General features: G+C 36.5%; 1 protein-coding gene across 1 annotated transcript in view; it reads left to right on the top strand.

Moving 5' to 3' along the window:
• The window catches only part of IFT80 (intraflagellar transport 80), a 51,616-nt gene extending 38,667 nt beyond the window's left edge, over positions 1-12,949 (top strand). The window contains exons 11-18 of the mRNA XM_082487362.1: positions 1,698-1,762; positions 2,543-2,678; positions 3,363-3,510; positions 4,287-4,458; positions 7,333-7,422; positions 7,516-7,688; positions 8,836-8,959; positions 11,766-12,949. Coding sequence (XP_082343488.1) covers positions 1,698-1,762; positions 2,543-2,678; positions 3,363-3,510; positions 4,287-4,458; positions 7,333-7,422; positions 7,516-7,688; positions 8,836-8,959; positions 11,766-11,879 — 1,022 coding nt within the window. The 3' untranslated portion in view covers positions 11,880-12,949. The remainder of the gene's footprint in view (positions 1-1,697; positions 1,763-2,542; positions 2,679-3,362; positions 3,511-4,286; positions 4,459-7,332; positions 7,423-7,515; positions 7,689-8,835; positions 8,960-11,765) is intronic.
• The last annotated feature ends 2,955 nt before the right edge of the window (positions 12,950-15,904 follow it).

Genomic DNA, 15,904 nt, shown 5'->3' with positions numbered 1-15,904 from the left:
TCTGAAATACCTTAATAAGCATTGTAGATTACTGAAAAGCTGACCAATTTTGCCAGTTAGTTACAGTGGTTTTCTTTAAAACTCTCTTGATCTCACTTCCTATAGTTATTATAGTAGCAGTAAAATTGGCGTGTATAGCTAGGCCAAAATAAATTTCATGCAGGGGGCCATGCATAAAAGTGAGAAAAACACCACTTCTCAGGAACAACTAGTTTTCTCTTGTATATTTAGCCAGCTGCCAAGAGCAACGCTTGTGCAAAGCCCTTTCTTTTCCTCCTCTGCAAGCTCAACCAATGCTCTCTGAACACCTGCTCTTACAGTTGGGTTTGTTTTTTTTTTTTTAATTCTGCTCTATAACCATTGACCTCAAACCAACATCCTGTGTCCTAGTGAAAGAAACGCACAGCAGGATTAACATGTTAACGTCGCCATCCTTTGGAATGAACGTGTATCTTCATCTTTTATTGTATAGTTACAGGTAATGTGTTGAAACCGCAGGTGGGATGTGTTACTGAACATCTGAAATGTTTCTGTCACATCTTGTGTTTTCCATGAACTAACGTGGAATCATGTGCTTTAAATTACAGCTGGAGTTTCTTACAATGCTACTCTTTCTCTAGGTTTGAATGCTCTACCTACACCTGTTTGAATGTGTGTGTGTATTCACGGACTGTGTATAAAGTATGTATGAATAGTGTTTGAACGCACATGGGTGTGTATCCATCACACTCACGCACATGTATATATAGAGAGACAGGCGGAAAAAAAGAGAAACTTTACTTTTAGGCAAGTTGCAAATTTGAGTCTTCACTGGATATCTCAGAAATACAGATGATGTAGGTAGGGGTTTTTTTGGAGGTTTTTTAGTTTTTCCTTTTTTTAAGGGCGAACAAGGGAGAGAGTGGAACAGATGGGCCTTTGGTAAAGATTGCAAGAATTCTATATAAAATTCAAGTATATCTGGATAAGGCAGATACTTTTGAGGAAGCCAGTGATTAATGTATTGTCATTACCTGTATCATCATGACAATCAGAAGCCCTAAACTGTCCTGGAAGAAAGTGTGCCTAGGGACCACTGTATGAAGAATGCAAAATAGAGCAGATTATTAACAAAATAGAGAATGCTTCTGAGGAACATGTTACCCAATAGTTAAAAGGACAGCTTTCTATATATCTGATACTAATTCCTCTAGGAAAATATATCAGTCAATGGTATCACTTCCTAAATTTTCATATTCATCAGAATTGTAGGTTAAGATTGAGTAAATCTATCAGAGCGCCTTGGTAACATTCATTTATTCACAATGCAGGGCACAAACTTGCATCAGGTGGAATTCAGTGTCAGTTGAGCTGTGATAAGAAGTAAAACACTAGTTTTCTCAATTCCGCATCAGTCCCTAATATCATGTTTCAATGGCTATCGATCCTCTGAAAATAATGATATTTGAGAATTCTCACAGATCACTCCGATTGCAAAGTGAGACTATTCCTAAGCTCAGCAAACTATCACAGTTGCATTTTCCCAACTGTAAGATTCTTCTTTGACCGGCGTCTGAAAGTCACTGGTAAATCTAGAACACAGTAATAAGTATCCAGTTGCAGTAAATTATAGTGTGAAAATGAATGGAACTGCTTTAAAAATATTTGAAGAACCGTTGCTTTTAACTAATAAACGATACAATTTTTTTTTTCTTCAGTGATCTACATATTTGAAGCTTTATCTGGAAAGCCACTGGGTGATGGAAAACCTCTAACCCATAAGGTAAGGTGAGGGATATAGTGTCTCTTTTTTTATTGTGCTTTGAAATTAAGAATCATTAATGGGTTTCCTCAATAATGGGTCTAATAATCTATTAAAGCTTTACAATCTTAATAGAAGAGAGCTTGGCAACTCTAGCTGACTCTTATAGAATAACAAAATTCAGATTCTTTATGCAGTGTTGGTGTACAAAGGGATATACTATAGGCTGTGTCTGGTTACCAGCATGTTTCCTGTGCACATAAGTGTTTGAAACTACAGGCAAATAGTTTTGTTATGCAGTAAAACTGATCAACTGAGTTTCCTTTGCATCTATTCCAAAGCAACTTTTATTCGTGCCGACCTGTTGTTAACAGTGAAGAAAAGAACATCACTGAAAAGTTGTCTGTCTTCAGTCTGAGTTTTTCCTGGTTTTACTTCAAAAATGATTGCCTGAACTGCATTATACTTTTCTTCACTTTTCTGGTATACAACAAAAGCAAAATCAGGCAGCTTCTATGGAGCGAAGAATAAACATTCTGCCACTTATATTTCTGCAGTTCTATGGTGAATTCCTCTTCTCTGTGGCGGTTTTGTTTTAATCTGCATGAAATTCAGTTTATATAATGTTTCATTCAACAAAGAATCATGACAAGAGGACGCACATGAAGTGTCTTTACAATCCAGTTCTTCAAGAGTTTTTTGCCTTGTCGTTTGTAAAGCCTTCATTTGTTTGAACATCACATGCTTTCTGTGATATGAATCTCCAAAATAAAAATCAGATATTTTCTTTTTCCTTTTCAGACGGAAATTGTGGAGATTGCTTTGGATCAGAAAGGACTTACAAGTGAAAGAAAAATAGCTTTTATTGATAAGAACAGAGATCTTTACATTACTTCAGTTAAACGGTTTGGAAAAGAACAGAAGATTGTCAAAATAGGTTAGAAAAATTCAAAATTAACCTTTAAGTACATGCTAGCAAATAGACTTTTATCTAGTACAAGAGACAAAATTTTGCTTTTTAATTAACAGTGAAATTGGACTTGAAAAAAATATAGAAGTAGTCCTGTGGCTTTCATAAGATAGTGGTAGAAACAATTTTAGTACAATTTATCTAAATTCTGATAAATTTTATATCAGATACATGTAAAGCCGTTGTCAACATTTAAGCACTTGTTATTGCGTTCCAGAGTAAGCAGCTAAGAGGATGTTGCAGAAGGATTTGTTCCTCAGAATTATTCAATGCAGAATCATACAGGCATTTTTCTTGCAAATGCAAACTCTTAAGTTTGTAATATTTTTAATTAAAAGTTTAAATGCTGTAGACAGAGGCACGATCCCTTAAGTACAAAGGTGCAGCCTGACCATTGTTAATTTTGATCTCCAGTCTCAGAACTAAGTCCAAAAAACACTGTTCTGAAAAGAGTTTTCTTTCAGAAAGAGACAACTGAATTTGGGTTAAAGTTTGTAAGATGTTACCTTACAAAGTAGGGGGTTAAAACTAGTCCTTATAAAAGGAACTAAAAATGACTAATAATTACCCTTTTACTACAGTTTAAGAAGTGTATCTTTATTTTTAAGTTTCTTGTGGTAATGCGTATTATTCTGTTATCTTTAAATTAAGGGACAATGGTTCAAACTTTGGCTTGGAATGACACGTCTAACATTCTTTGTGGGATTCAAGATACCCGTTTTACAGTCTGGTACTACCCCAACACAGTCTATGTAGATAAAGATCTTTTGCCAAAAACTCTGTATGAAAAAGATGCAAGGTACATCCTTTTTGATAAAAATAGTATTACTATGTATTTTAACTAGTTTACTTGTTCATTAAAGAATTAGTTTAATTTTGGTAGTTGAAGTAGTAGCCAAGGTTGCAACTTCTAAAATTCTTTACATGTTACTGCTTCTTGATTATGAAATGAGAAAGAAGTGTTTTATAAGGTATATCATAAAGTTTGGAGTTGACATGAAAATGACAGTTTAAAAGTAGAATAGCAGCGTGATTAAAAGCAAAATTTTAATCATAGCTCTTGAAATATTGCCTTAGTTGTTTGTAAATAAGCAAACAAACAAAAAATATCTCTTTAAAGTGTCCATTGGAAATTAGAAGTATAAATATATTAGGTCACAGATAATATTATTTCTAGCTCGGCATATTTACTTGACGTGTTTACTTCAGCCCGTATACTTTGTGATATGAAATTCTTCATAAAGGATACCTGAATTCATTATTCCATTCTGAGAGTTATGGGAGCCCAAATATTTTTTACTGAAAAGTGTATTTTAAAATTTTTGCACAAATACCCAGTTTGCATTTGCCTTACAGTCAGTGAATATGCGTAACTATAATTTTATTTTTAGAGAACATTACAACTACCTGTTGGATATAACTGTTGAATAATTAGGTGCTTAGATTTTTATATGCTCTGAAAACAAAGTATAATCATGTTGTAATTTTGAAACAAGGATTTTTTAAAAAAAATTCCTAATGTTCTTTTCTGTAAGCAAGAAGTGAATATTAACTTACCTTTCTTTTTCTACCCAGTGAATTTAGCAAAAATCCCCAGATTGTACATTTTGTAGGAAATCAAATAACAATTAGAAGAGCAGATGGTTCACTTATTCACCTTAATATTTCACCTTATCCTGCGATTCTTCATGAATATGTTAGTAGTTCTAAATGGGAGGATGCTGTCAGATTGTGTCGCTTTGTCAAGGTAAATGCGAATTATCGAGAACTTTAATAATGATAATTGCATATCAGATGTTACATCTCATTTCCAGTCTTCTGCTTTGTTGCTGATTATTTTGAGGATGGTCATGAAAAATGATAAATCTTTCATCATTACATAATATACATAAACATAGTTTAATAATTTTCATTTTACATAATAAAAAGTCTTACTTTTATTCAAACCAAAGTCCAGATGAATTGAATACAGGTACTCACTGAAGTTAGTAATAAGCTTATGTTTTTAGGACTAGGCCTTAATATAACCGATTAAAAATGATCTGCATCTCCACGTACAGTTGCCTAGTATTTTTTCATATTTTATTTCATTTGTTTTTGTGTTTTTCTTTTCTTTGCCTTCTTTTGTATGTATTTAGGCAACAGCAACAGATGAGGTGAGTCTGGCAGTCTTTAAAAGAGACAAACAAGAACCTCCCCCAGTCCTGTCTCCTTTCTCCCATTTACTCCTAGAAGAGAGTTTAGCGTTTTCATATGATTATCATGACCTTAAATGTGTATTTAAAGGATTTTTGTATAACTGTTATTAAAACAATACGCATATTGTTTGGGTTGTATAATGATTTTTATTTTGAGTGTTACCCCTTTAATAGTAGGATTTTATTCCAGTATTTGGCGGTGGGAACTGGGATTTCAAATTTCACATACGGTATTATGTTAATAGTTTTGAGTAATCTAAAGGCATAATCTTTAATACTAAAACATCTGTATTGGGTGGTAATATTTGTAATACTATTTCTTTCTGATTAATATGAAGGTTTTCCAATTTTCAAGGTTGTTTTTTTTTTTTGCCAAATTCTTCGTGCATCCTCTTCGTTCTTATGGGTAGCGTCATCCAATGAATTTAATCATACCTAAAAGAAAAAATGTTTAAAATTTTCAGTGCTTTTTTTAATGACATGCCAGTAGAGGTATCGTGGTTTTTCACTGTCTCGTTTTATGAGCTTTTCCTCATTAGTCTGTATCTGTCAATGAGTGAGGAAGGTCTTTCAAGAAAAACTACAACAGAACCTGTATTTTCAGTGTGAAGAGTATTCACATCATCTGGTTTTAAGCATCTGAGTTAGGTCCCTACGTCTCAGTCATTGAAGACTTTTCCTTTCCGTTGATTGCAAAAGAAAGTTTTTGGTTTTGATAGAAGGTAATCTAAACCGGCCTAAACTAGATGGTGCGAATATCCTTTCTGTTTCACAATCAGTGTTGCCTGGGCCGAGGGATGACCTGGAATACCCTTACAGCACCGTAAACAGAGAGCCATCACAGCTGGGCTTGCCTTGACTACTTTGTTTATCTTTCATGATTCCTAAACTCTTCGTGGAGATACAGGGCTATTTTTGTTGATTTTGGCAACCCGGGTAGACAGTTCAAAGTATTTCCAAACGGTAGTAACAAAACGGGCCGTCTTTCTGAAGAAAGAGAGACCAGCAAGACCTATTGGTGAAAATCTCCTAGAAACTTGGTCTCTTGCATAATTTCAGGCTGAGCTTTCAGCATTTTATCACCATTTTTCTAAATAATAGGGAAATGGGAAGAGAGCATGAGAAAGATTTTTACGAGCATTTGACACTCTGAACAACTTTAGTTCTCCCAAATTATGGGCTACCAGCAGGATGGTTAATCTTGTCCTGAATCATGGTAATAAGAGTAGGAACACGTGGCCAGAGGAGGAAGATGTGCAGAGATAGGGAAGCCGCAGCCTCAGGCTAAGTTACTGTATTTCATTGGCTTTAGTGGCTTTTACCAGTTTTGTTTAAAACAAAAACGATTGTAAGACAGGGCATGGGAATATGTTTAGATCATACTCGGCGTAGCTGTTTATTCTGATTTAAGTCAACAGTAATCCTGCGCTGCTTCTAAAAACCTATTCACATTGCAAAGTATTTTCAAATTTGTTATTGAAAATATTTAACAAAAATATTAAAACCCATTTAATTCCTAGTGCAAACACTAAAAAGTGCATTTGAAATTGTTTTTTTTCTGTCTGAACTAAAGTTTTGAGACATTAGCTAATATGTTTTTCTCGTATATCTTTGTTGTAATGTTGTCAGACTTGAAAAGGGAAGATATCAAAATGTCAGGATTTTCTTAAATGTTTTTCTGACTTTGTGGAGTTTCCTTTAGGTTGTGTAAAAAAAAATGCAAAAGTCATGAAAATAGAAAACAAGGGTGTAATACTTTTGCCATGAGGTTTTTCTAATTGTAAATTCTCAACATAAAATGTACTGAAAATATCACAAAGGAGACAGAACTTTTGAAGCTCACTCTTACTTTTCAGCAGGTTCGTAGTCTGTTCTACAGTCAAGTAATATTTTTTTCCTTTCTCTTTCATTTGTAGTACACTTATGATAAGCGCACAATTAGTGTTATTGTCAGCATTGTGGTTCCAGTACAGTTGTTTGTGAAGCAAGGTTGAGATTAGCCAGGTTAAATATTTTTTTTAACTACAGCCAGTGCTTTGATTTCCAGCTTAGTTCCACAAGTAGTTACAGGGACAGCAATGATGAGGTCGTAAAGTGGTGCTATTGCAAGAGTTCATTACTGGCTGAGATGCTGAAAACTAACGATTCATTCTGCCACACTGTCAGTCACAGCTGATCACAACATCAACTTTTCTATAATAAAGGAGTTCTGAGAAATAATTTAGTGACTTTCTTATAAGAGACTTTGTCGAGGTCCTCAGACCAGAAGAGGCTTAGACCACGGTGCCATAAATGGCATACTGAGAAATGTTGTATTGTTATACATTATTTTCAGGACTTGTATACTTCCTTTGAAAAGTCATTTTTAGTATGATAATAAATATTTGAAGTTTTAGGAGTTGCGTGTTTTTTTTAAATTTCAGGATCAAACTATGTGGGCATGCTTAGCTGCTATGGCAGTTGCCAACAAAGACATGGCTACAGCGGAAATCGCCTATGCATCAATTGGTGAGGTAAGAAAATGGGGTTATTTATTTCCAGCTAAATTGTTGCAAAACTAATTTTATTAATTTCCCTCATTAAACTGTTGTACATCTCGTTAACAGATTGACAAAGTTCAGTATATCAATTCCATCAAAGATCTTCCATCCAAAGAGTCGAGGATGGCTCACATACTGCTGTTCAGTGGAAACACCCAAGAAGCTGAAACCCTGCTTCTTCAAACAGGCCTTACTTATCAAGCTATTCAAGTCAACATTAATCTTTACAATTGGGATAGGTAGTATTTCTTTAAACACAATATGTTTATAAGCAGTCTTAATGAGGTAACCTGTAAATTATTTAGATCGGTTTTTCTGTCGCGGATCCTTAGCTGACTAATTTCCTATCTATAATTGCCCAGAGCTGTAAAAAGATTGAGTTAATCATATCCTGACAATAAACAAACAAGTAACTGTTTTTGTGTCACATTGAGAAGATACAAGTATTCTGTGGTGAAAGTTCAAAACATGCTTGGAAGCATTTTTAAATAACATTTTGCTTTTTTGGTATTGTTAACACAGAAAAGACCTTAGCATACCTCAAACTGTATGTGACCCTCAAAGGAATTAAGGCTGTTTTGAAATGTCTTGTTGCTAAAAATAGATATGTGGCTATTCGGACTCCCAGCACTGTGTAGGTGGATGAAATATGAATTAGGCATGAGAAAACAAAGTAGGAATTTCTCCTTTAAACAATACCCCACATTTTCTAACAGAATCTTCTGAAGCCATTTACTACTAATTTCTCTGCTATTATATTCATATCACTGTAGGCAAAAAGTTGTTTTTCCCCCACATATCTGTGTCTTTTTATTATGTTGCCTAATATGTGTCATCTAAAAACTGTGTATCAAACATAAGTATTCCGTATGCCATTGAGAAGAAAACAGATGTCAGAGAAATCGATTATATATGTAATCCAATGACTAATCTTTCCTGCCTATAGAATATTTGTAAATGCTGTGTAGCATATGCTGTAAATGTGTATTATGACACTGTTCAGAAGTGATTCCTGACTACAATAGTTATCAAAAGTTATTACTTTTGCCCCTTTATACTGAGAGTGCTAAACTCTAACCGTTCTGTTTTATTTCCTTGAAATAAAAAGACTCCTATTGTCAAAATCCAATGATGTGATGAGGTTGTCAACGGAAATAATTGTTGAATATTTTTCATAGCGTGCATCATAAAGTAGACGGTCTCCTTCGCTGGCTACTTTTAACCTCCTGTGATTGATACTAATGTAAAACTGCTTGGCACTATAGATTAAGAATCTTTGCCTGCAGCCCAATCGCTTTTCAGCATATCATTTTGCAAAACTATGGTGATTGTAGTTGTGCCAGAGCATTTATATAGCCTGACAAGCTCATTTCTGTTTTATTCCAGGGCTCTAGAACTAGCAGTAAAGCACAAGACACATGTTGACACAGTCCTGGCTTATCGACAAAAGTTCCTAGAGGACTTTGGTAAAAAAGAAACGAACAAAAGGTTTTTGCAATATGCAGAAGGTGTAAGTATTCCTCAGAATTATTCCTACATCTTTAGGTCAGCCTGCTCTTTGTTGCCAGTTTGGGGGGAGGGGGGATTGCTCCTACATTCTTCCTTCTTTGGTTCAAATGTGGACACAAATCTTAAGATTTTACATCTGAGTAAAAGTTCGTAGCTTGATGTGTGGCTACTTGGCTAGTAATAGTTGCGCATGTGTTTTATTTGAAGGCACAGATACAGAATGTATATATTTAGTATCTGGCAAGGATTACACAAATGAAGGCACAGTTGTTTTCTATAAACAGGGAGCTAGACCTTAGTATGGCTGAATGTGTAATTCTTAAATGTCTTCAATATTTTTATGTAATTTTATGGATAGCAACAATAACAAATGTTGAAGGTATCCAGATAGATATTTAAGAGTGAAGTAAGAACTGTTCTGCCAAATATGATAAATAGCTAAATACACGATTTCATCAAACCTCTGGAAACCCTCTCCGTCATCAGTAGGTCATTTCAATTTATTAGCGTTTCACAGATCTTAAAGACTGAGGACAGATCTTACAGTTCATAAGCTAGAAGTATCTTAGATTCCGCTGGAGTGCTTCTGCACGTTTCTCCTTATGAGAGGCACCCACACGTGCACCTGAGAGAGCAGTTTCGTTGAGCAGCCCTTCCTGCTCTTCCCCTGGCTGTTCCTAAGCATTCTGAGGGTGAAACTATGAAACTAGACATGTACTTTGACTGTGTCGGATCCTTTCATCCACTGTAGCTGATGGATCAGGAAATACATCCGAGCTGTTAGCTCAGATCCTTTGACTGGGCAGCGCCCATTACACTATCAATAAAGCTCCATTTCTAATGGAAGTCATTAGCTTTTAGCGCTTCAAGGGATGTTTCATTTCCTAAACAAGAATGAAATTCTGCACAATATCTAGCCCCCCGATGAACCATTCTTTACCTGGAAAATACAGAGAAATAACAGAACAGTTTCCAAGCGCTCTTGCCACGCAGCAATTTGGGCTGCTATGCTGGAAGTTTGTCTTCTACATACTTTAAATCCATTATTGAGCAAAAATAATGTTAGTTCCCTGATGCATCTGAAAGAGACTTCTTAGATAGTACTGTCTTGTCTTTAAATCATCAAGAAAGCTGATGTTTCTAGAAGGGTTCCTGAGCAATAACACCTTGTGTGATGCAAGTGGAGCCTGTTTCACCTTAAACTCAGTCTTGAAACTTGGGTCTCAGACTGCAGAAGGTTCCTGGAGTAAAGAAGTCCTTGAGCTGTATTCTGCGTCCGTGTTCTGGGTCTTGCCTGCTGGATCTGAAACTAGGAGGGAACCTGCTTAATGAAGTGGATTTTAAGCTCTTGGTTACAGTGGTCTCTAAATTCTTAATGCAGCCCGTTAAACCCACACAGCAAAGTTAGAAGGAAATGTTGAGGGCATCGAAGGGAAAAGCAAGATTTTTGTGTTGCTGTTCCTTCTCGGGGAAGAAGAAGGAAAAAAAAAAAGGGTCTCAATTTCCCTCTCACCACCTAAAACTCCTTCAGGCTTAAGTAGGGAGTTCTTACGTCTTTTCTGTCCTGCAGCTGAGACCACTGATCTGCAATCAGATCCGGAATCTAAACAATGTGCTTAGTTGTTATATATCACATCTTTATATATAAGGTATTATGAACCTAATATGTATACTGAGAATCCATATCTTGGCAGTTACTAGGTGTCACTGGCAAGGGTTGTTGGCTTCACTGGCAAGTAGCTCTCTGGGCTAGATGGCAGAATTAGCCCGTATGTGGTATGTTTAGCATCTGTGTGACATCTGTTAAAGCAAACACATTCTTTCTTAGAGCTCCATAAAGATTTCAGTCATCAGATCCAAAGCACCTGGACCCAGTAAATGCATCCTGAATTGAGGGATTAACCTTTTCACATGAGAATGTGGGTATTGCAGTTATATCTTCCCTCACAGAGAATCTTCCTTGGTATTTCATGACTTAGTTAACAGAGTAACAGCTACTCTGAAAATTCCCTGTGCAGCAGTTGAGATATTTTTCCCATCCCATCTTTGACAGTCTTAATTCTCCAGCAATGAAACTGAACTTCGCAATTACATTTTTGCCCAGTTTTTGGACATGTTTTTATAGTTATCAAATGCACCATGATCCATTCTTTCTTGTCAAGCATTTTTGGAAAGAAAGACAGCTATTGTACCCCACTGTACCATGGATATTGCACTATATCTATTGTCTGAAGTTTCACTGAAATAGAATACAGCCAGAAAACGATGATTCTGTGCAGCTGGAGAAATGCCAAGATAAAGCTAAAACATTTATTGATGTAGAAGACAAATTTCAAGCAGAAATCTCATTTCTGTTATATCAGATAACTCCTGTAATATGCTATCAGTTTACTTGGTGGACTTTAGGTGCAGTCAAAAGACATCACTGCATGTATTATTGATAAAGGGCTATATTCGCAGTAATAGGACACAGATGTCGTTATGTTTAAATTAGATGCAAGTTGATCCAACTTATTTTTGTATTTCAATGTTTTTTTGCCAGACACAATGAGGTGTATCGGTATTTGTTAAAATATATCAAGCGTATTTTATTTTAAAGGTGGAAAGCTCAGTTTGTTAGAACTCAAGTGTGCCCTCATATGTTCTGTTAATATAAATTGTCACTTACACGTGAAGAACTATATAATGATTGATATGGTCACTTTGTAATTGTAACCTCAAATTGTCCTGTCAGTGAATATCTATCTGTTTAACCTCTCTATATAATGTTAGTTGACCTCTGCGTACTCGCTTTTCTGTTCTTACAGCTGGAAGTTGATTGGAATAAAATCAAAGCCAAAATAGAAATGGAAATCGCTAAAGAAAGGGAACGAGCAGCAGCCAGTCCCGCAGTGAGAGCTAGTGTAACTGTACAGCAGTAACTGTCCTTTTGGTCACCTTAAGTGCTTGAATATTTTGTACTGGCATATTTTGACAAACATAAATAAGAAAAGCCACAGCAAACATTTTATGGGGAACAGGAGTGAGAATTGGTGTAGTTCTTGTTAATGGTTAGATGACAGGCAGAATTATTATGTACCACAGGCTCATTTTGAGCTGGGTTTATGTTCTGATGCCCTGGCTCCGGTGAGTAGCTACATTGTAGTCCATAATACATGTATGAGAAAAAGGAGAAATTAACAATCTTTCCATTAGTGGCTTTTAATTTTTCATTGCCATTAGAATTATTTAACCTTGGTTGCCTCTAATTAAGTACCGATTTCCCTGATTAAGCACCTAGTTAAGTAGTTTGGTTATTTCTGTAACCTCAGGGACCTCTGAAAAGATTCGTTTAAATTACCCTAAAACAAATTTAGAGAACTGTAAGGGTTGAAAATTTAAAAAGGAGCTCTTGCACCTGTGAAGTACAGAAGAATATTTCGCTCACAGTTACAGTAATACATATTTCTGCTGGTACGTATGTACTAGCAAGTTCTTTAATAGATGATTTCAGATTACTTCAGCAACTCGGGTTTGTCACTGAAGCAAACCATTTAGCAATAAAAGGGTATTTTCTGAGATAATGTAAATTGTTTAAAATACTACGGAATGTGATTTGAATGTTGTTTGAAGTAACAAATAGCATTGTTGGTTGGTTTTGTAGCCTCTAACATGTATAATTGACAATGATATTGAAAGCTTCCTTAAGGTTAAAATATCATATTCATTTAAAATAAGGAAGAGCTTTCCATGTATTTTTTTTCTGCCCAAAGCACTCGATTTGAAAATACTGTTTTTACATTTGTGTTATTTCATCAAGATGTATTTTTCTTTGTTTTACATATGAAAGCGGCTGCATATGCTAGATGTTCTTTGGAGAAGCCCTTTGCATTATAAATACGTGAGCAGGTTATTCATAATTGACATTGTATAATACGTCTCTTTCAAGTGTTACCATCAAAATGTTAAATATCTTTATATCTGGCAAATTTCTGTTTTGTAAATAGTTAAGTGACACTTTTTGTATATTTCATAAATTTCTTAATAATAAAAAAATAAAGTTTTTTTTTTAAATGTATCTAGTAGGTGATGCATTAGGTGATCTCCATTGATTTCCCTGACTGCTAAATAAAACAATTTTGATGTAGCTCATTTGAAGCTCCGCAGTATTCCAGTGTACTGACACGTGACAAAGTGAACACCTTCACCTTCCATTGACTTGCAGAAAGCACTTACTAGTTCCAGAATTGAGCCCAAAATATCGCTAATGGCGAGTGTTTAATGTTAAATTTATGAAGCCTGGCTCAGATTTGTAATGCAACGTAAGCGATTTTTGAAGACCGGTCTAGCGATGATACAAAGTTCAGGGTCCCAGCTCGATCTTGCTCTTTTATTCTTGGGCCAGTTGGAAGTACAGCAGAGACAGAAAGTTCTCTCAGCTTCTTAAAAATGCCTGGTTGCAAAGGTGAGATGAAACAGCGGAATGGATGCCGCGCTTGCAAAGGTACTGCCTTTCACCAGCTGCCCTTCAGGGGGATGTTGATGTCCTTCACAGAAAGTGGTACCACAGTACTTCAAGCTGGCTGTCCATGTGTCGGTATCGATGCGAGGTGCGGTATTTGTAGGTGATGGGAAAGGTGGTTTAGTTCTTAGGCCAAAGCACAATAAAGACCTTAAGGTTTTTATTGATGATCAGATCTGTTTTTCTTCCACGTGCATCCAGGCCTGAACTACGTGCTGTGCTGAGCACGTTTGTGTCAAATAGAAAACAAAGCAAACCAAATGTTTTGGAAAAGCACTGTTTATTCTTTATCATAGAATCATAGAACTGTCTAGGTTGGAAGAGACCCTTGGGACCATCGAGTCCAACCACCTACCCTACTCTACAAAGTTCTCCCCTACACCATATCCCCCAACACCACATCTAAATGTCTCTTAAACACATCCAGGGATGGGGACTCAACCACCTCCCTGGGCAGTCTATTCCAACGCCCGACCACTCTGTCTGTGAAAAATTCTTTCCTAATGTTCAGTCTAAATCTACCCTGGTGGAGCTTGAAGCCATTCCCTCTTGTTCTGTCTGTTTATTTTCACCATGTTCTGATATGCAGGTACGATTCTAACCTCGGGTATGAAATCTAAATTTCAGAATATTCTCAAAACAAAACGTTCTTATCTGGCTTACCTGGAGTTGTCGCAGGGTTTTTCCATACCGCAATTGCAATTTCAAGAAAGGCGCCATCTGTCCAGTTCAAGATATTTTTGTACTAGTTTGTCTGGTGGGGTTTAAAGTTCTGCATTGCGCTTGGCTGTGCCTGTTTTCAGCCATTTTCAATAGTTTATTTAATAACATCTATTAAGTAAAAAGAAATACCAGAAGAGTACGGATGTTCCAGGTGCATTTATATTATAACGAACTGCAACAAATCTTGTGTATCTGCTTCAATGGACCATTTCGCATGTACTCACTAAGGTTTGCATATTAGCAGGTGCAAAGTAAGATCAAAAGTACTTTCACCCCACTTGTTGTGTTTGGGTCATGTTACCTCCTTGTCCAAACCCTGATTTAAAACCTTCCAGAGCTGTAAATGAAATAGCTGATCAATTACTGACTGCGTTATCGGCCAGTGCAAGAATACTGATTCTTCAATGATTTAACCATACCTATTTTAAAAATAGGTAGCACCCTATTTAATTATTGACTATTTAACTTAAAGCATCATAAATCTAAGAAGTAGGGATTAACAGGATTGAAATATCATTGTTTTAGTTGCTGTCGTGATGGATCAGTTATTCAAATATAGCCCCACCGTAGCAGGGTGGGTGTTGTAGCTCATATACTTCGTTTGACCTTCACCACAGTAGATTCTTCCTGGTTATAAGAAGGGAGATTCAAATGGATACGGGAAAACTGTATCTTTAAGTGAGGTAAAAGTAAAAACTAAGACGAGTGTTTAAAAGCCATAATCGAGTTAGGAAAGCAATGTACTGAAAAAATGTTGTGTGCATTCGGTAGAGCTTCCGTCTTAAACTTTCAAAAGTTGCACTTTACTCTCGTTGCATATGGGCTTGGAAATGATGTAAAAACACACAGGGTGTTTTTTTTTTCCCATTCTAGCAGTGTAAAACCGGACCAACGGCAATCATCAGTTCATGTAAAGTCAGTACGGTACTGTGCGTTAGAGGACAGCCGTGTTTACATCCCACGCCTCCCGCCTCGTCCGTCACCCGTCAGCGATGGGCAGAGGTTGCAGTCTGTTCCCTGGGGACGGCTTTCTCTTTACGGTACACAGCAGCCACCGTACCTTTCTAAGAGAACTTACCGATGGGTGCCAATGGTGATGGCAGCGAAGAGCAGTGCAAAGAGCCTTTTAGGAATGTCCTCTTGGATTTGAAAAAAAAAAATATTGGAATTACTGCTTTAATCTTGCTTTACACCACATCAGTTTGGCTCCAATTAATCCAGGTAATGCAAATGGTTAAAGAAACCTTCATTTTTTACCCCTAGCTTAATTTTTTTTATGGTTTGCATATTTTTAATAGTTCAGAGCAAAAAAGGAAAACTATTTTTTGTGTTCTGGTAGTTAACACAATGAGAATTTGAGATCTGTATTTGTCTGTTGGATTTTATCCTTTGAAACTGGGACAGGATGAAGCTTTGAATCATCTGACATGAAAACTTTATTCCATGGGTTACGGCGAGACATTTCCTACTGTAAGAAAACAAATGTTCGTCTCTGACTGGACGGTCACATTCAAAGAGTTACGGTCAACGGCTCGATGTCCAAGTGGAGAGCAATCACGAGTGGTGTTCCTCAGGGGTCAGTACTGGGGCCTGTACTGCTCAACATTTTTGTTGGCGACATGGACAGTGGGGTCGAGTGCACCCTCAGCAAGTTTGCCGATGACACCAAGCTGTTTGGTGAGGTAGACACGCAGGAGGGGAGGGGAGGGGAGGGGAGGGGAG

This window comes from Vanellus vanellus (assembly GCF_965231255.1).
Source record: "Vanellus vanellus genome assembly, chromosome: 8".
Taxonomy (NCBI): Eukaryota; Metazoa; Chordata; class Aves; order Charadriiformes; family Charadriidae; genus Vanellus; species Vanellus vanellus.
The sequence above is the reverse complement of the archived record's forward strand: the minus strand, read 5'-3'. Positions and strand labels throughout refer to the sequence as shown.